The 21,541-nt window shown below is 37.7% G+C and overlaps 1 protein-coding gene across 1 annotated transcript; it reads left to right on the top strand.

The window, feature by feature from the left end:
* Window positions 1-1,896: 1,896 nt before the first annotated feature.
* Window positions 1,897-16,180, top strand: si:dkey-121b10.7 (heparan sulfate glucosamine 3-O-sulfotransferase 6). Its single transcript, XM_057332218.1, has 2 exons — window positions 1,897-2,566; window positions 12,672-16,180. The coding sequence occupies exons 1-2, from the start codon at window positions 2,079-2,081 to the stop codon at window positions 13,288-13,290; spliced, it is 1,107 nt and encodes a 368-aa protein (XP_057188201.1). The 5' UTR covers window positions 1,897-2,078; the 3' UTR covers window positions 13,291-16,180.
* Window positions 16,181-21,541: the final 5,361 nt, after the last annotated feature.

A 21,541-nucleotide genomic window follows, 5' to 3' on the forward strand; every position in this document is an offset into this window, starting at 1 on the left:
ACCATGTACTATTTACCTGTGTCGCATAACTTCTGCTAAGGTCAAGTTTAACAATGCTTTTTTGTATTTTTTGTATTTTTTTTGTAGGAAAACAAACCATTTTAGGCCAATTTTCACTTGTAATTTTTCCTACTATGGTAGTCAATGGTGGCCAAGATCTGTTTGGTTATAAGCATTCTTCCAAATATCTTTCTTTGTGTTCATCAGACCAAAGAAATGTACACAGATTCTGAACAACTCGAGTGTGAGTAAATGATGACAGAATTTTTATTTTTGGCTAAACTGTCCCTTTAATGTATTTGGCAAATGCTTTGAAAAACCCATCTTTTATCCAAACCCATGATTTTTAGCCTTGATAAACACAATGCTCTACCATGTAAAAGCTTTGAGGAGTGAAGTATTTATACATTTTATGTGACATTCTATGACATTATACCACACAATGTTAATATATTTTTGACTGAATGCAGAAGACATCGAGTAGACATGTTGCGTGGTCATCAGTCATGCATGTGATGTGACTGTGGGTGGCAGTTCCCTGGTGGTCCTCCTCAAATATGAAGCCAGGACCATTTCTCTTATTCTTAAATAATAATACTAGCGTTGTTGTTTTTTTTCAACAGCCACTGATTATTTTATTTTATTTATTTGATGATAACTGACCGTCTTGTGGCTCTGTAATTCAGCCTCAGCACCATATCTGTTTAGAAGGCAGTTACCCGCAGCTGTAATGTTATATAAAACAACAAACTTATTTATTTATTTATTTTTCATTCCTATAGCAAAAACACTGCATTTATAGTCAATGTTATTTAGTGATATTTGGTTATGCTTAACACCATTATTGATTGGTACATGTGATGACATTCTTTCAGACTGCTACCAATAACGTACATTCAATCTAATGAATTAAAGTGTGTTGACATATTATTTAGAGGCCTTTGCATTGTTTTGTAATTAGTATCGCAGAGAACAAATGCTAGAAAAACATTCTGGAGCTTTGTTTTAGTTCTGGTGCTTTATTTTATTACTATAAAGCAGAGACCTAATGAACACATACTGTGAAATAATTGAGTTTGACACATGAGTCGTGTGGAGAGAGAGTTTGGGACAGACAGGCCGTGTTGTTTATAGTCTTCTGAAGGCTCCGTGTTGTCTGGATCCTATGACACCTGTCCTGTAGCATTAACAAGAGTGTCTACTGTCAAGAAATGATTATCTTATCATGAATGACTTTTTCAAAACTGTCAGAAACAAAATCAAATGTATACGATGGTGGAGGGCATATCGAATGTACCAAAATTATTTTTTCCAGTCGCAGAACCTCTGCTCTTATCTCCATATTCAACCATTTTCTGTATGAAGAAAATAAATCTGTTAATGACATGAGATGAAAAAGTTGTGCCATTAATGTGCTGTAAAATCATGTAAAGTCACAATTTGTGTGTCTATGAACCTTGCAGTCTGTAACTTACAGTATGACGCCTACAGAGTAAAGATGTTGGAACATAAACAGACAGTCTCCGCTGAGTGTGTGGCCTTCACGACAGGTGTTGATCACTGACTGACCTCTTCATTTGTGTACACATGTGTTAAAGAGTACTGACAACTGACAGCAGTGTATGAAGGAAAGTACATGCCATAAAAATACCAGCAATAACATTCTCTTTTATGCAGTGTGAACTGTGACCTGTTCTTTTTTTAACCAAGAAATAAGCTCTCCAGCTTTCATTGATTTAGCAATAATTAATGGATTTCTAACTGCTAAGGTAGGAAAGTCATAAAAGTAATTCGAACAACATGGGCGGGGCCTCGGAAAACGGGGCGTGGATACGCACCAAAAACGGATGGGAGAGTAGGGCTGAAAGATCGAAAGTCAACGGATCACCACAATGCTTAGGTAGAACTAGTTTGTTTTTCAGAATGAAACCTATTCGCGTAAAAATGAATGGTTTGCTTTATTAACAAAAATAGAAGTCCACTCTAATTGACTGGTATTGAGACAAAAACTGAACTTTTATCAAATACGGCATGATTCCCACGTTTAGCATCTTATTTTTGGCGAAGCGAAGACACTCATGGGATGTTGGACAACGAGTTTCAACTTCGGACACCTGAAAGCCCACTCCAAGGTGTCTTTTTACTTTACCATGATCCTGATATTCACTTATTTATTTTACTGCCTCACTGGATACTGCGATTCCATGCCGAGTCCACTGTACGTCCATCAAAGCTTTAAAAGCAAACTTTATTCAAAGGAAGGGAAGAAACTTCAGCCGGACGCGCACTTGAACATCTCCATCGTCCGTGAACTCCCCGCGTCCGACGCGAAGGACTTGGAAGATGAGAAACTGCAAAGAGGTTTAGATTATAACACGTACAACAATCTTTCTGTATCAAACAACTTTGGGACAAAAGAATTTCCTCAGGCGATTATTATCGGCGTGAAAAAGGGGGGAACGCGAGCGCTTCTGGAGTTCCTGCGCGTGCATCCAGATGTGAGAGCGGTGGGCGCAGAGCCGCACTTCTTCGACAGGTTCTATGATAAGGGTCTCCAATGGTACAGGTAAGTCTGTTAAAATATCTTCATGGTGTTTGTGTCGATATAAAGTACGTAACTATTCTGTACAAAATGTTGATCATTGTTCTTTCTTCAACATTCTTTTTGCTCAGGTAAATAAATAATTATGTAAATCACTCTCGATGATTTTGGTTCTTGGTGAGAATGCCATTATAATTTTATTTGGTTACATAGAATCCTGGTGAGCTGTAGCCTAATTAAGTTAACCACCTGATCTCCCGTCAGCCCAACTTCATCATAAAAAAGCAACGCGATGCAGTCATTGAGACGTGTGGTTAAAATGGTCGCCCGTATAAAGTTTTTAGCAGAAAATTCTTAAATACACTTTTGAATGAATGTGTTTTACTGAAGCGTACATCTGACAGCTTTGACTCGCTGTACAAATCACATGTTTGGACGCAAGCAGCTATGCATGGCTTTATGTACCGCTTAGTTCATTAACATCATCACCCGTCAAACACCCGCCATGGCAAGACATTCAACCATCTGCCAATAAATTGTTGCTTCGACTGTCTGTCATCCAGTTAGAAATCAAACGTGTACGATGTGGACTAGGCTGCTGCTAGGAAATCATTTTAGTGAAATAATCCTGCCAACATCATATAAAATATTTGTAATAATCATGTTTAGGGTAAAGATGTTATTTTTCTTTCTCGTGCAGATTTCTCTTACGCGCGCGAACAGGCTTTTGTTTCAGTGTGTGGTGACTGCCTTATGTCAACAAACCACCACTATGATTGCTTTTTTAAGTATAATTCAATAACAGTTTTGTCAACACCATTGGGTATTCTGTCTGCAGATGCGTAATGACAGCTGGGCTACTGCGCTTGCCAGCTGCGTTCTGGAAATGCGATGTTTGTCACAATATTATATAGGCTACTGCATGGTCACGGTTTGTATGTGTGTGTGTGTGTGTGTGTGCGCGTGCGTGCGTGCGTGCGTGTGTGTGTGTGTGTGCGTGCGCGTGGGAGATAGAGAGATCTAGGTTCTAAGTGAGCAGGTGCGCCCTAAAGTAGGCTACGTCGTTTTCTGTCAAACGTATAGGATGTAAATGCAATGAATGGATCTGACAATGATAGACCAAAGCATTGTTTTTAGTAATACAGTTACTGTATTGAATAACTGTAATTCTAATTCTTCATCCTTTGAATGAAAAAATACATTGTTTTTGGCAATAGTGGAAAATCTTCCCACAGAATATATGTCTTTTTGTATTTAAAATAGGTTGGAATAAAAAAATGTATTCCAAAATAACTGAATTGTTGCCAAATTCTTAATTTAGTATCACATCATTTAATAAAAAATCATAAATTAACGTTTTATTAGAGCAGATATTTATTCTGTAATATTCTTAAAGAATGATTTCAAAACTAGCTGAAACCTTTCTACAAAATCTATCCTTTTCATATGTTGTTAACCATTATAACATGTTCCTTAATTCTGTTGCCTAATCTATAAAGAAATTCCTCCCCCACTTAGAGCACCTTTTCATGACTCCATGAATCACTATGTGGAATAAAAGTCACTTTCCAATCAATAATCTGTGCAGACGTGCTGCGTATCGATTTTTTCCTTAACCAACTTTATTGCATGCAGGCACAGAGACAGTTAATTAACCTGTGCATATTCAATCTTGTTGACAAAATGCTGTAACCCTTTACAGCTTCAGACGTTCGTTTTTATGGTGCTCCAAGGTGCTTGATTATAAAGGTTTATGTTGTAAGACCAGTATTTAATGTTCCATCCACCTGTCCATCCATCCCAAATGTCTATACAAAGTAAATATGATTAATAAATGGCTTTAACAGTAAAGATTTAGTCAACCGTAAATCTATACCTGATGGCAATGAATATGTTTCCATTTCTCATTACACATGCAGTTTAAATTTTAAAGCCATAAATTTCATGATGTCAAAGTGCTGATCTGACAGGCTTGATTTCCCATATGACCTGGGTGTCTAACATTATACTAGCCATTGATCGATTGTGCTTGAGTGTGATGGTGTGGAAGGAACATCACGGCACATCAGCATCGCCGTATGGAGACAGATGTGTTATCTATTTCGGCACAACCTTATACGATAATGAAGAATAAGAGCTGGGTCGTGTTTATAAGAAGCCGTTAATGATAACCGTGCATGTATTGAACACAAAGTGCAAGATTTCTGATTAATAATCTTGGGCACAGATGTGTGAGTTACATAGCATCAGGGTGGGAAGCGTTTAACAGCTGAGTAACTGTCCTTGAATAGTCCGTTGTTGTTTGGTGTGTAATACTCCATCATTATTTCCTGAGTTAGGTGCTACGAGCAGTCACTTCTTGTTGTAACAATTGTTTGCTTTAATCACAATTAAACAAAGACTGCTAATGAACTAGAATGTACTAATCCCATCTGCATTTCTCTCATATTTTGATAAATGGTCAAATTTCTTGCAAATTCGTTTGTGCCTCAAAGACATTTTTATATTTCATAAGTTGCACAGATATAAAATGCAATCAGCACATGATTTATATTGTATGTTCCAGCATCTATTTACATATTATTTTATTTGTTAGATAAACTTTACACAAATACATAGATATACAATTGAAATGACCATAGTTTCACAGCAATGTTTACTAACGTTAGCACTTTATTTTATAGTGTTTTTCATGAACACACCTGTCTGTGCTACGCAAAATGAACAAGGTTAGCTTTGTTCATGTGGTTGTTTTGTGAGTGTTTTATGATGTGGTTAGCTAGATAATCATTTGCTAAGAAGCAACAATTTGCATCATCCAAATGTGGGTGTTGTGCTAGATCTCTGCACTCTTAAAAATAAAGGTGCTAGTTTTTAAAAGTTTTTTAAAGAAAGGTTCTGTGGATAGTAGAGATTCTTTTTACAGCCAAAGAAAGAACCTTTTAAGAGAATTTATAGTGTTCAGTATTCAAAGGTATTTGGTGAATAGGTCAAGACTGAATGACAAGATACACAAATACTTACCTTTTTAGGCCATTGATCAACATTGGGGCATGTTTCCAACATTGCATGGATATTTCTTTACATCAAAATATAAACAGTAAAACCATTATGATACTCAAAACACATCATTTACAATGATGTTAAACACAAAAATACCAAACCATTGTTTTGGCCGACCAGAAATCTTGAATAATGACAATAATGCCCATATACCAGCATTGACAATGACCGTAATATTGAAACTCATGATTATCAATATTGTGTTAATATTAAACATAATCATTTTGTGAATTAATCCACAACTGTTGAAAATTCTACCTTAACAGCCTCAATGGTAAAAAACTCTCTCTCTCTCTCTCTCTCGCTCTCTCCTTACCGGCTTATTTTAAGTGCGATTCATTGACCAGAAATGTTTATTTCATGTCTTGCTTGAACACGCCGAGTTGCCTTGACACAACCTGATTACATGGAGTTGTACTACTTGAGTTCTATGCAAGTTGTTCCCTTTATTTACATACTTCTGAATTGTTGTGTGGCTTTAAATGGCATTTGGACAGTCTACCATTGTAAGATTATGTAATTTGCATTAATTGAACTGTTTAATAAATGTATAAAACCGTAAATTGCTAAAACAAGTGTAGAAAAATGTAGTTGAAACTTACAATACAGAATAATCATTTTGGGTTTTTTAGCAGTAAGTACCATGCAGGAAAGAAAGAGTCTTCAATCCAATTACACATTAAAGCTACGTTCAGACTGTCAGTTCAAATCCGATTTTATGTGCATATCTGATTGAAATCCGAGTGTGAACGGCAAAATTTTTTTACAAATCTGTTTCAGGCTACATTCATATGTGGTTTGAAATTCAAATCGCATTTCTGGAATCCGTTTCAGTCTGACTGCTCAGATTGGATTTAAGTAGCTTTTGTCTTACACGCCACGTGAAACGCCATGTTGAAATGTATACGGGCACGTCAGACGTCTTTGCAGATATAAGACTGCTATGTTGTTGTCTGTGTGCTGGAGGAGACTCGAGCACTGAATAAAGCCACGCATACCAGCTTAATACACTTCAGCAGTAGGTTCATTAGACATGGTAATACAGTGCAGCGGCTACACATCGTCATATTGTAAGAAAAATGAGCCGTGTTCGACTCTACACAGCGCTGCTCAGATTGATCAGCGTATGACATCACCATACTGCGAGAGCAACACAGAGCAGTGTGCTGTGGAATCGCTCTTGCGATTCTCATCGTATTGCGATGTCGTACACCGATCGGTCTGCACAGTGACGCATGAAGTTCAACACTTCCTGTCGTTGCCATAGAAACCAAATCAGATATTGCAAAAAATGAGAGAGCACCACGGGACACACAAATCGGATCTGAACAGTTGCTATACACAGTGTGGACAATCAATCATTTAAATTAGATTTCAATCGGATATGCACAAAAATCGGATTTGAGTCTGAACAAAGCCTAAGTTCCAGTTCACTCATTCTCAACTTTAGCTTTTATGTTTAGAAGAAGATTTGAGATTTTGCACACAGCTGCAGACAGTTTTCTGCTCAGAGTTCTGTTATTGACTGTTAAACTGCACAAACGGTGGGGCTGTTAACCCAGCCAGGGATGTGGTTTCCTCCAGACCTGTCTAAAAGCTTCATTATGCTCCTACGCTCTCCATATTGAGTCAGTTAAAATTCTGTTTGGTGCATATATGAACAGATTTCCATTGTACGATCTGCACTTACTGTTACATTACTTTGTTACATCTGTTTTATAAATTGACTCATGTTCTATGGCCTTTAGATTAGTTAGCAATTACAAATTTGTCACACAAATACAGGACCAATAGCAAAATACACCACCATCTCTTTTATTATGAAATATTTCATTGAGTAAATACTATGGCAGGTATTTCTCCCAGGGACCTTATATTGTAATCTGTTGATGCCAGGTCCTTGTGGGAATTTTGTAATATCCTGGAACTATTACTAGATAGGGATACAAATCCTGGAAGTGTGCATTTAAGACACAGGGCTTAACTGTTATGTACCTTCTCATGCAAAACGCATTCAAATGTTACTTGACATGACAATATCTGTAGAGTGCCGAAGAAACACTTGTATAGGCTAAATAAATAAAAATCACTATGCTTGGACGCTTCTGTTTACTGAACAATTACGATGTAAGGTAGAACATCCAATTGGCTGTTATGTTTTCCCATATCAATAATATTTCAAAGCACTACAAGATAAAAATGTAATAATCTCTAGTCCTCTAGTGAAAAGAAGCTAATGCAAAGCACTTTTAGAACGTTTATTTGTATCTGTATCTATATGCATGTATTTATAAAAACAAATTTGTAATACTTAAATTCAATTTAATCCAAAAATATTTCTATAGCACTTTTCGCAATTTTGCATTTTGGTAAAGCAGCTTTACATAAAATTCATTTTAGTAGAGCCATAACAACTTGTTGCAAATAAAAAAGTAAAGACATGACATGACATCAAAACAAGAAAATTATAAAATACAAGGTATCTTAAAGTGAGTATTACTATTGATTTATATCTTGAAATTCTGCTTTTACAGCTTGCAAAATGACTAAAAACATTCCTGAAACAATTCATTTTGTTTATAAAATTCTCTTCCTGTTTGTGAGATCTTCCATCCTGTTGTTGTGTCTGAACCTGTATGTTATCAAACATGATGTCTGATCATTTTAGCCAGATTAGATAATTCTTCGGAAGTTGGAAAAGGAAAGGAAGCACATCCTGTCTGAGTTTGAGGCTAATTGGAATTAAAATCAACATGATATCAAAATAGAAATGCTTACTTTTTCTCAGCTTTTTAAAACAGTTTACTTAATTTTAGTGTGCAGCACTGCTTTTCACAATTGAAACATTTTTTTCTGATCAATAAATCACACTTAACATGTTTTCTTTTGTTGAATATTCTGTTTTAAACTCAACAAGTGTCAAACACTCTTGCTAAAAATAGGCATGGGACTGTTTGATAATTCTCCAGATAAAGGCCACACAAACTCAATTACGCAACTGGCTGCTCGACTACAGACGTTAACCAGCAGATAAGGTTGTAGCGATGCCTGCTTTACATGGGATTTAAAGGGAAGACGTTGACAGTATTTAAATATGACTGTTGCTGTCTGTTTCTATTGTCTTTTCATCTTTGGGTGTGGTCAGCCAACTGCCGGTTCACAGATAAACCCGGCAACACAGATTTTCCCACATGATAGTGAGGGCAGAAGGGTAATTAGTTCCTCTCTCGCTCATGCACACACACATCTGTAATCCCTAAACTCCAACACGCTCCCCTTCTCTGATTGGTGGCTAGTTTGTTTCCTGTCAGTGCAGGACTCTTTCAAGGATGTGAGCATTGACCCCTTGGTTTCCTGCATCACCACACATGTGGGTACTCACTCACACACACCTTTTTGTTCAAAACTTTTAGATGCAGTTTGATCTAAGTCTTGACTGAAACCATCTCTCAGATGGCCAAAATGAATTTATACTTGAACTAACTCATATTTTCTCTGCAATTTGTAGAAGAAAAAGTCCGTCGTCCATTAGAAACTTCTCATTTAGAGCAAGATGTCATTTGTGTCTTTCTAAAGCGTCAACTTTCTCTCAGATGTTGGTCATAAAATTCCGTAAGAAAACGGAAAGGGAGAGAAATATCTGCTGTTTTAGGGAATTTGTCTTATTTTGAGAAGCAGGAGCTTTTGCGCTCCATTTAATCTTATTGCTGAGTAGGACAAATGAGAGAGATATTTAAAAGAGTTTTGTAGAGAACTCGTGATTTTTCTCTCATATAGCGTGTTTTTCTCTACTGTCTCTGCATGTTTAAGCAGTTTTACAGTCTTGTTTCCCACTGACATTTAATTGCTTCCCACAGTTTCTGGTAGCTTCCATTTGCCTCAGTAATGACAAGCCTGTATCCTCGCTGCACCCTAAATAAGAAGGCCCTGCTGTATATATTATAGGTTGTTTGTGTAAAAACATGTGACAATAGTCCCACAGATTTCTGCAGTTCAGTGCAGTTTGTGTGAATGTTTGAGCACAAACAACTATTGTATATTTGTAATGCAAAAAATGAGATTGAGAAAATGAGAATAAGAATAACTTGCGTATTAATTCAAAAACTATCCAAATGTTAGTTTATTATTATGACATAATTTTGATTTTTGTCATTTAACATTTTGTGATATTTATGTATACTAGTTTTAGGAGGAGCACTTAAAAAAAGGAAACTTAATACTTATTATCACCCAAAACAATTTTTTTTCCTAATTCATGTTCACTTGTTTTTCCTAACACCTTTATCTTCAATTTATCTCCAAAACGAAATACTTTTTCTGACATTCAAAATCACTTTTTTTGTATCATTCTTTAATCACTTCTTAGTTACACAACAAACAAATACTGCTTCAACATTTTGGAGACATCTGCCCATATAGTTTAATACCACAAGATCCTCACTCATTTCAGGGCCCATGGTATGCTCTTAATAGAGAACAAAACTTCCTGTCTGACTCATTGCTGCCAGATGTGCCACAGATCTGTATGGTAACATCTCGGGTCACTGGTTCTGGGCTCAAGGGGGTGTTGTGTCTGGATGTTTGATATACTTGTATCCTGTGTTGCATTTAAAGATCCTGCTCCGGTATTATGTGTATATACAAACAGCTAAGAGGAAGGTAATGGAGAATGAGCTTGTGTTTGTTTATATATTTTTATTTTTAAATGCATTTTACAAGGAAACCATAAACCTAAGAGTGTTAATATGTCAGCAATGTTCCATAGTTATTTTTTTTACAACAAAACACAGTTAGACAAAAATATGCATCTATTTTGATTTCTGATTTATTTATTTACTATTTTTTGTCAATGTCGGAACATTGCCGTATTTTTATTCTTTACTTTGACTACACGGAATGAAAATGAAAAGCTACTTGGAAATGTTTACCTTTTCACCTTATCAACAACTTTAAATGAACATTCTTTTTTATATATATCTTATTACTACATTGGATCTCAATATATACAGCAGATCTCCAATATATACGATTCTTCCCAAAATACTTGTGCTTGTTTAGCTTTTGATGATACAGCATAGAAATCTGACAAGATTTTCATTTTTAGGTGAAGTATTTCTTTAATAGGTCAAGCATGTGTTAACTGATGGGCCTGTAATCTGACATTTCAGCACCAGGCCACCCGTATCCATTCTTTCTGTACTAGTAAACAAATGTAAATCGTTGCCAGGTTCTTAGCTGATAAACTTATGCGTGCTCCAGGCTAACATTCCCCCACCCCAGATGCTAACCGCTAATGTTACGCTAGGTGTGATCAAAACAAACAGCGTGGACGCAGATGATTTATCACCCTGGCAACTGTGCAGGTAGCAACAACCGCTGCCGTCGAACCCACCTGATGAAGGGAAATTGCTGGCGAAAGATCAGAGGTTTTCTGATATTTTGGAAACCTGCACAAAATGAGCTGAAAGACTTTATCTTTCTTGCTACACAGTTTTAGATTTGGAGATGAAATAGATGGAACTGAGAGTGTGTGGGCCATTGGTGTGGCTGGAGAAAAGGCCAGCGATTTGCTGATCTCCCCAATATAAGCATGATGTCAGCAGTCAGTGAATGTGCCATTATGGCTTCCATTAGCTTGATTACCCTGAATTAAACACACACTTAGCCATGTGTACATAACCAGACGCTGCTTGCACTTAAGATGCAGAGCAGGGAATGACAACGTGAGCATTAACCATGACATCACATCCTTGCAAGAAGCCATTGAGAACATCTGTCATGAAAATATTTTTGTACTCAATATTGACCACCTCTATCAACCTTTACTCTTATTTTCCATGTGATTTAAATGCTATAGACCATTTTGCAAGGCGTAAACAACGCTGGTCCAGAAACAGGTCTGTGTTGTTTACATCTCGCAAAATGGTCTGTAATGTAATGTAATATAATATTAATATTCATCCTATTTCAATATCAGCAGGCTGTTGTCAGTGGGATTTCTTAAATATTTGTCTTCATGGTCAATGTGAGAAGAAGAAGGTTCTTATAATTCCTATAAGACCTCAGTATTAGCCTCATGGCAATGAGATGATGGGCAGCCTCAAAGTAGTTTTCCAAACCCAGACCAATGAAAAGTTGATTTGCTACACATGTTCATTAGCTGTTTTTGTTGATTTTTATTTTTAATACACATTATAATAAACTGCTATGAACTACTGTGTATAAATATAAAGGAACGAAAGGAAACTGACCTTAGATCAGTTTTGATGGATTCTTGTGGACATTGGCGATCTGTTCTCAGTGTGGGAGGCCACATACTCCACTGCAAACACTGCATTCGTTCCGCTTTGTGGTAAAACCTTCTCATTTGTGCTGATTTAGGATCAGCTTCCAATACTGTAGCCAAGCGTACATTTTTATAGGGCTCTCGCAAAACTGATCTCAGGTCAGCCTAATAGAACATTGAAGAGATCAAGACGTTCTGGGGAGAAAGCCCATCAGGAAATGACTGCTAAGAGCTATTATGGTTTGGAGCTCTTTATTTTTTTACAGCAACTTGCTGACTTTTTTCACAAGGTTACTTTTTAATGAAGTCAACGTTTGTTTATTGAAAAACATCTGACACTTTGCATTACTCAGAATGGAGAGTGACTCAAGGTCGACCTCATTAGAGAATTGCTTATTTTGTCTGATAATAAATGAACATCTTTTGTCATATTGAAGTGAAACTAAAACGTGCCAACACTTCATCTCCTGGAAACAGCTGAAATGGTTGCAATTATCATGTCTCCAAAGTCTCTTCTAATAAAGTTTTTCATTTTGCATGTGGCATTCCTGCCTAAAATTTCCATTATTTATATTTTGTCTGGCTGAGAGTTTGGCTTTTTTGTGAGGCAAGGTAAGCTTAGAGTTATTATGAATCAGAAATGAATGGGAGTCATTGTCAAGTATGTCAGGTCACAACAAAAATTACAACTCCACAAATTCCAACTTTTTCTTGCTTTACATTTGGCAAAATTTTAAATGAGATTACTTTGACATTAATTTTCCCTTTCCCGTTCTGCAGGAACCTAATGCCTCGAACCTTAGAAGGCCAGATCACCATGGAGAAGACCCCCAGCTACTTCATCACACATGAAGCCCCAAACCGCGTCTTTTCCATGAGCCGTGCCACCAAACTCATCGTGGTGGTCCGCGACCCCGTGACCCGAGCCGTATCGGACTACACTCAGACTCTGACCAAAAACCCCGGTCTGCCAACTTTTCAGAACCTGGTCTTCAAAAACTCCAGCACCGGTTTGATTGACACTTCCTGGAGCGCTGTTAGGATCGGAATCTATGCTAAACACCTAGAGAACTGGCTCAAGTATTTCCCGCTCTCCCAATTTCTTTTCGTGAGCGGAGAGAAGCTCGTCACTGACCCCGCGGGAGAAATGGGCCGGGTGCAGGACTTTTTGGGTCTGAAACGGGTGGTGACCAACAAGCACTTCTACTTCAACCAGACGAAAGGCTTCCCTTGCCTGAAAAAACCAGAAGGGAGTAGCAGACCACGATGCTTGGGGAAATCTAAAGGAAGACCTCATCCACACATGCCATCGGAGGTGCTGCACAGACTCAGGGAATTCTACAGACCTTTTAATCTGAAGTTCTACCAAATGACAGGACAAGACTTTGGCTGGGACTGAAGACTTCAAGGACATTTTGTAATAATACAGTGGTTTCAACTCCAGACTTGGGATATGTTTTGAGTGCATTAGCAAACTTAATTCAGAACCACAGAAAATTATTTAAAGGGGTCAAATGGCGTGAATACGTGTTTTTCCTAGTCTTTGGTGTGTTATAAATTGCCCATGCATGTATTAGACACGTAATATTGCAAAAATGAAAGTGTCGGAACAAAAGATGCATTCTATCTAAAAGCGAATGCTCACCCAGACCTGCCTGAAACACCTCGTGTAACCACACCCCCACAAATCTACGTCCGTTCGTGGTATGATTTGACTAAGACCGCCCAAATGTATACACAAGTAAGGTGGGCGTACCTGTCAGTACAATTGCTCTGGAACCTGATGTTCCACATATGGTAAGAGGCGTTACATTTCCGTCACACACTTTCAGTATTCGACCAATCACAATGCACTGGTTAACTGGCCAATCATAGCACATCTTGCTTTTCAGAGCGATGAGCTTTGTAAAAAATCTGTGCGTTTCAGAGAGGCGGGGCAAAGAGGAGATACAAACATGCACGGTATGTGGAAAATACAGCTTTTTTTACCTTAAATTGTGTATACACATTGCATTACATCTCACACCGTGTCTACACCGGATGCGGCGCGGCGTGACAAGAGACAATAGAACGCATTAGAACCCATTATAATTTTAAATTTTGTCTACACCGGACGTGCTGCGACAATCCCATTAGAACAAACCGTGCATCGCGCCGCGTCCAGTGTAGACACGGTGTAAAACAAACAATAATATTTATTTTAGCCGTATCGTATGTAGGGATGCAACGATTACAGATTTTGTTGGTACGATTATAGTCTGAGGAATAATCACGGTTGCATGATTATTATGCATACATTAATTTCTAAATTTTTACTGGCCCTGACAAAAATTCTACTTGCCCGCCACAAAAAGTAATAAATAAATAATAATGTCTACTTATTAGTTTGTTTTTTTACCTATGCAAGCTTAATAAATAAGCTCATAATACCATGAAACTATTAGCCTAACTCTAATAATAATAGTCAATCAGTTAGTAATAAAATTAGAACAAATGATCAAATTATGAGGAATAGCACAAATAAATGTAATAAAGCAAACAAATAAAATTAACAGTGCTTTTTAGGTGTTTCAGGTTGGTCTAACTGTGGTTATTAGGTACAGAAACTGAATAAAGGAGTCAAATGTGAAATAACACTTCATAGTCTTCACAGCAGTGGCGATCGGTGCCTCCTCTTCAGGGGAAGCAGGACTTCAAATTACGTTCAGCGCTTCACGTGAACCTATGTGCATCACGCATCATGTCAAAATACGTGCCTGCTGCAGTGGCGTCGAAAGGGTTTAGGATAAAAGAGACGCTCGCGTTCATAAGACACTGCGTTAACACTAAACTCTCAATACACATGAGACTAAGCGAGTATCTAATAAACGCGAGCGTCTCTTTTATTAAAAACCATTTTGACGCGTCTGCAGCAGGCACGTATTTTGAAATGACGCGCCACACACATGACGGGCTAAATACATGTTTTGCCGAGCTTCGCATTACTGCTTCCCAGGAAGAGGAGTGACGGATCGCCACTGCTTCACAGTATACTGAAATATAGATCAAACCATATTAAAGTTATTAAAGTTGATCAGTCAGGAGCAGTTTTGTCTTCGTTTTTTGTTGTTTGGTGAGCATTAAAACAGATTATTTATTATTATTTATGCTGCTGTTCCTTTAAGAGCTAGCTAGCACGGATCACATGCTTTTTCTTCCCACACTGTTTTCGTTTACAATAAACTATAATGGATTTATCAACGTGATATAGAGCCTATTCGCTAAATAATAAGTTAAATTGGTTCAACTTGCGTCAGGAGTAGACTTTGAATTTGAGCTTGAGCTTGCGCATACAGAATGTCCGCATCCTGTGAGCTGTCCTCGACGCGACGCCTCTTGTCCGGTGTGCTACTCCGTTAATTTACATGCCGCTTTGTTTGTTTACATTGCACTGAAAGCCCAACTGTCACCGCTACGGCCTTGATTATGAATGTACTTGTAAGATTGGCTGTTTGGTCTCTCTGCCATAGTTAATTAGTGTGTGTCCTAGCCTCAGTGTCTCCTTCAGCTGGTGCACCGCTGGTGTAACTTTGTTTTCATTTTGTGCAAGTTGCAACGATTCCGTTCCATGCAACAGAAACATGCGGTGTAACGGAGCCTTTACAATAAATTAACCGTGACGTTTTTAATCGCGGTTAATAGTGAACCTCGGTAATCGCTGCATCCCTAGGAGTATGACCCCTTTAATAAACACAAGGCCTTCATTCATATGCACTCATTTCTCTTGACATCAACAGAAGTGATGTACTGCAATATATTTGTTTGTAATGATCTGCTTTTTAATGTATTTATGTTCCTTTTGTGTTTTTTCATGACAGCTTTCATTTAAAAACAATACCAGCTCTGTGTATGTCCACTGTTTGAACGCTCACTTATTTTAGAAGAATGATATAGCTCAAAACATTTTTTCTCAATTTATTGCTGCAAAAAAGAGCAAAATCTTGGATATTCTCATTTAACCACTGTTATATAATAGACAAGAGACACAGAGGATAGATAAAGAATATGAAAGAGAGACAGAGACAATATTTATATTCCAACACTCATGAAAGGCCAATTGTGTGTAATAATGACTGATGATTTTTCCAATAAGCACTCATGTAATTTATAGTTTTCCTATGTATTTTCATAGTAATGTCTTATTGTAGACTTTTATTTCATTTTCTGAGGATCATCAGAAACAATGTTATAAGAAATGTTATACAGGGATAAATACTGGACTATGCATTATTCATATGCAAATTATTCATATGCTGTTGACTGCTGACTGCTTTGTCTGTAAAAATGCTATTATTTATATTTATGAATGTAAAGAATTTAAAAACATTTAATTGTGTTCTCTTTTTTATTTGTTAGTGCACAAATATACACTCACCTAAAGGATTATTAGGAACACCTGTTCAATTTCTCATTAATGCAATTATCTAATCAACCAATCACATGGCAGTTGCTTCAATGCATTTAGGGGTGTGGTCCTGGTCAAGACAATCTCCTGAACTCCAAACTGAATGTCAGAATGGGAAAGAAAGGTGATTTAAGCAATTTTGAGCGTGGCATGGTTGTTGGTGCCAGACGGGCCGGTCTGAGTATTTCACAATCTGCTCAGTTACTGGGATTTTCACGCACAACCATTTCTAGGGTTTACAAAGAATGGTGTGAAAAGGGAAAAACATCCAGTATGCGGCAGTCCTGTGGGCGAAAATGCCTTGTTGATGCTAGAGGTCAGAGGAGAATGGGCCGACTGATTCAAGCTGATAGAAGAGCAACTTTGACTGAAATAACCACTCGTTACAACCGAGGTATGCAGCAAAGCATTTGTGAAGCCACAACACGCACAACCTTGAGGCAGATGGGCTACAACAGCAGAAGACCCCACCGGGTACCACTCATCTCCACTACAAATAGGAAAAAGAGGCTACAATTTGCACGAGCTCACCAAAATTGGACAGTTGAAGACTGGAAAAATGTTGCCTGGTCTGATGAGTCTCGATTTCTGTTGAGACATTCAAATGGTAGAGTCAGAATTTGGCGTAAACAGAATGAGAACATGGATCCATCATGCCTTGTTACCACTGTGCAGGCTGGTGGTGGTGGTGTAATGGTGTGGGGGATGTTTTCTTGGCACACTTTAGGCCCCTTAGTGCCAATTGGGCATCGTTTAAATGCCACGGCCTACCTGAGCATTGTTTCTGACCATGTCCATCCCTTTATGACCACCATGTACCCATCCTCTAATGGCTACTTCCAGCAGGATAATGCACCATGTCACAAAGCTCGAATCATTTCAAATTGGTTTCTTGAACATGACAATGAGTTCACTGTACTAGAATGGCCCCCACAGTCACCAGATCTCAACCCGATAGAACATCTTTGGGATGTGGTGGAACGGGAGCTTCGTGCCCTGGATGTGCATCCCACAAATCTCCATCAACTGCAAGATGCTATCCTATCAATATGGGCCAACATTTCTAAAGAATGCTTTCAGCACCTTGTTGAATCAATGCCACGTAGAATTAAGGCAGTTCTGAAGGCGAAAGGGGGTCAAACACCGTATTAGTATGGTGTTCCTAATAATCCTTTAGGTGAGTGTATATTAAAACCAGTGAGCAGTCCTTTTTCTGCAAACATTAAAATAATGTGAAAACACATTATCGTGATTTATTTTCCAAAACTAGATACAGATAATTCAAAGACACCTTTAGCACGGCCAATTCAAACTAATCTAAAACTTTAGCATCCTAAAGAAATAACAGAGAAAGACATCAACATCATCAAGACCTAATTTAAACTCACTGTTCGGTCACACTTCAGAATAGGGGGCAATTCCCGCTATTAACAAACCAACTAATTTTTATTTGTTGCTTATTAATAGTTAGTAAGGTAGTTGTTAGGTTAAGGTATTGGGTAGGATTAGGGATGTAGAGTATGGTCATGCAGAATATGTGCTTTATGAGTACTAATAAACAGCCAATAACAGGCATGCTAATAACAACTAGTTAATAGTGAGAATTGCCCCCTATACTAAAGTGTTACCCAATGTTCTGACCTGAGGCTTTCTGTCTACAAGGGTCATAGAGACCTTTGAGGTGGTCAACTTTGAACTTTGACCCCTGGTTGATCCCCATGACAGATCATATTAAAGCTCCACCAGAGCAGGCCACACAGACACCTTTACCACTGCATTAATGTAAACAATCTGGAGACGTCCTCCTGATTCCAAAAAATATCAAAATCAATAACTGTCTGTTAAGTTTATAGTTGTACTGCTGGGTTCTGTCACCCGGTTCATCCACCGTCATCATGATTTAACCCGGACCGACTGCGGCTCACTTACGAAAGCCCATCAAATCTTATTTAATGGAGGATTTACAACATTTTCCAAATGCTGATGGTTGAATGTGTCCTACATAAGTTTAAATGAAGATGTAATACCAACAAGATAAAGGCCCTCCTCATCATTTTTTATAATACAGTAAACAGAGTTTTAACATGGGTGGTACACATACAGTAGAGATGCACATATATATCGGCCAATTTTTTCACACTATTGGCTATCGGAAGATATTATAAAAACAGCTGATGATCAGGGCTGATATAACCCGTCAATCAAAAAAGGACAGGAAAATGCAATGAATTTGTGCTCTATAGAAAATAATAAGAAACATCACCAGTTTGATGTTCAATATTAATAGTCATTATATGGGTTAATAATAGCATTCAGAAAGTTAAGAAATATAAATTTATTCGGTATCGGCGGATCAGTATCGGTCGAGAAATATGGTATGGGTGCATCTATACACCGTTTCATCGGACGTGCGCGCCTGACCCCCAGTTAACTTCCGGTCTGTGTTGGGCTATAATAGCCTATTATATAATAAAACTTTTTATATTTTATTTAATTTATGTTAATATTAATTTGTATTATTATTTTACTGTATAATAATTGTATTAAATAAACGATTTGTTGAATTTTGTTGTATGTTCATTATATTAAATAAACAATTTGTTGAATGGGTCCTGTAGTTCGGTCGCATTTAAAGAAACCGTTTGGTACATTGCCATCTAGCGGTTGAGCATGGTATCGCAGCCGTAATTCGAAATATTGGAGAAGTTTAGCCAAGTAATGGTTCTTCTCGGTTTCTTTTGATTGTTATCAGAAATAATCTACAGGCACTCTATGTGTACCAGAAGTTCATTTGGGGTCACAAAAGAGTGTACATGCACAGTAACATTTGTTTATGTTGTTAAGATGAAATCGTCTAGTTCTGGGTTGCACTTTATCTTACAGTACGTGTACCTATAGTGTACTTACAGTGTACTTACCTAAGAAAGTACTGAGTAGTATAAGGTAACTACATGGTATAAGTTTCGGTTTAGGGGTAGGTTCAGTACCTAGTTATTATATTACTGTAATAAGTACACAATATGTACATGGGAAACAAAGTGCTACCTAGTTCTGCTTATAAATTTTCATATTCCTTTGCGTAATACCAAACAAAACTTTTGTATTTAAGAAAAATAACAAGGATCATAATTGCAAGGTAACACAATAGATGGGGATATTAGCTTTTGAACAGGATGGTCAGTGTCAATTATTATTTGTTATTTATGACATTAAAACTACTATACTAAGTATATGATATTCATTATAATTTTCATATCTCTGAAGTGTCCATAATCTCTTTACGATACACCAGTAACTAAAACATGGCATGTACAGTATGGTCTTTACTGAAAACAAATGTTCTCTAACACATAAAAAGTTTGGGCCCAGGAAGTTATCTTTACCAGTGAGTTATCTCTTTCTGTTCTTCAGAGACTTTGGGTTCTTTCTAAAGATGGACCACAGGCTGATATTTAAGTACTCGGTCAAATTAAAGAGCACTTAGTTGGCCTGAGGAGAAGAAAAAGATCTTCCTTTTAGATCAGTGCTCCAGGAATCAACACCCAAGAAAAATAAAACAGCTATTTCTGAGAGGAAACATAAGCCCCGTCCTCTTCTCCTTTCTACTGAAATGGACTTGAGGAATGTCTTTGAGTGCTTCTCACTTGTAAAGTCTTCTTTGTATCCCATTGGCCACCACCAAATACTGGAAAGCTGAGATGTTCCCCCGTTCTCCAGCTGACTGCCTGCATTCACATGCAAACACATTTTGGTTTGGCCTGTTCATCTCAACAGCCTCTGTGTGTGTGTTTCATGATGCCTGATGTTCTGGCCGGGCTTCCTTGCTGTCAGAGTCTTAGATTAAAGAGGGATTATACTAGTGCTAAAAACTCATTCGGATTAAAACTTTTCACGCCTCAGTCAAAAAACATCCATTGACCCTGAAACTAAAGGTCAAGTTTCAGTATTCATGTGGCTCAGAGCCTCTTAAATACCTAAAGCTGTGGATATTCCTGCTGTAAGATGCACAAAAGCTTGGCTTTGGAAGAAAAAAACGTTCTTTGACAACTCTCAGTTTCAGTTAAAAATCACAACATGGTGGATCATTAATAGATAGTGGTTATGTCCAAGATGAAGAAAAATACAACACTATAAAAAATCCTGTAAAAAAAATTATAGCAGTTTGGGCTACAGAAACATACAGCAAAATAATGTTTTTGGATTTATTAACTCTCTTGTTTTTTGTCTGCCCAGGCTCCGGCTTTTTGGTTGTTTTTTGCCCCCCTTGCTTTTCTTTCAGTTTGTTTCCCGGATTCCCATCTGCCCGAGCATCCAGCGAGCAGCTGCCACTACCCCCTCGGCCCTCCGACTCTCAACCCCGCCTAACGGGCACAAGCGCCCAGACTGGACTGTTCCCCTCACCTGTGGGAGTTCGCCTCCATGTTACATTTTCTTGTAAATTTGCAGTCTTTTTCTGTAATTGTACTTTATTTAACCGTATTTCAAAAATAGACTGTATAAAAATTGACATTTTCCGGCAACAGGTCCACCAGAAATATACCGTAAAATTACCAGTTTTCCCATAAAATTACATGTTTTTCATGTTCAAGTTTTTTCCTGTGATTTGAAGGTTTTTGACCGGAATTCAAAAATACATTGTATGTGTAAAATTCTGTAAAATGACGAGTTTTTTTACAGTGTGGAACTTCAAATAAAATATACATTTTGATCACAACTGCACTTTTCTCAGGCATATAAAGAATTTTATTGAGCATGTGCTGAGCACAGAAATTATAGCTTGATTGATGTACAAATTTAGTGTCACATTCACATCCAGTCTCCCAGTTACGGATATGCCACACCTAAACAATATCAAACACACGCAAACATGTTTTCCAGCACATTGCTGTATACCACAACCACTTGATTCTTCTGTCCTTCACGGGGGTCTGACAGATTCATGCTGACCTCTGAAGTCAGAGGGGAAAGTTCATTCCTAACCTGATTCACAGATAGACATCGCTCATGTCCTCTTTACATGCTATTCTGAGTGTGGTCCTCGGCTCCCTGTTTGTGAGGTTTGCTAAATATCATGAATTATTAGATGAAGCCTTCAGCAACTCAAGAATACTGACCATGAAGTGATCAAAAGTGTACAGTATACCATGAATGCACTGTAAGTGGACGGAGGCGAATGCATAAACGTTTTCATCATTTGCTCCTAAGC

The sequence above is a fragment of the Triplophysa rosa genome, linkage group LG4 (assembly GCF_024868665.1).
Source record: "Triplophysa rosa linkage group LG4, Trosa_1v2, whole genome shotgun sequence".
In the NCBI taxonomy this organism is placed as follows: Eukaryota; Metazoa; Chordata; class Actinopteri; order Cypriniformes; family Nemacheilidae; genus Triplophysa; species Triplophysa rosa.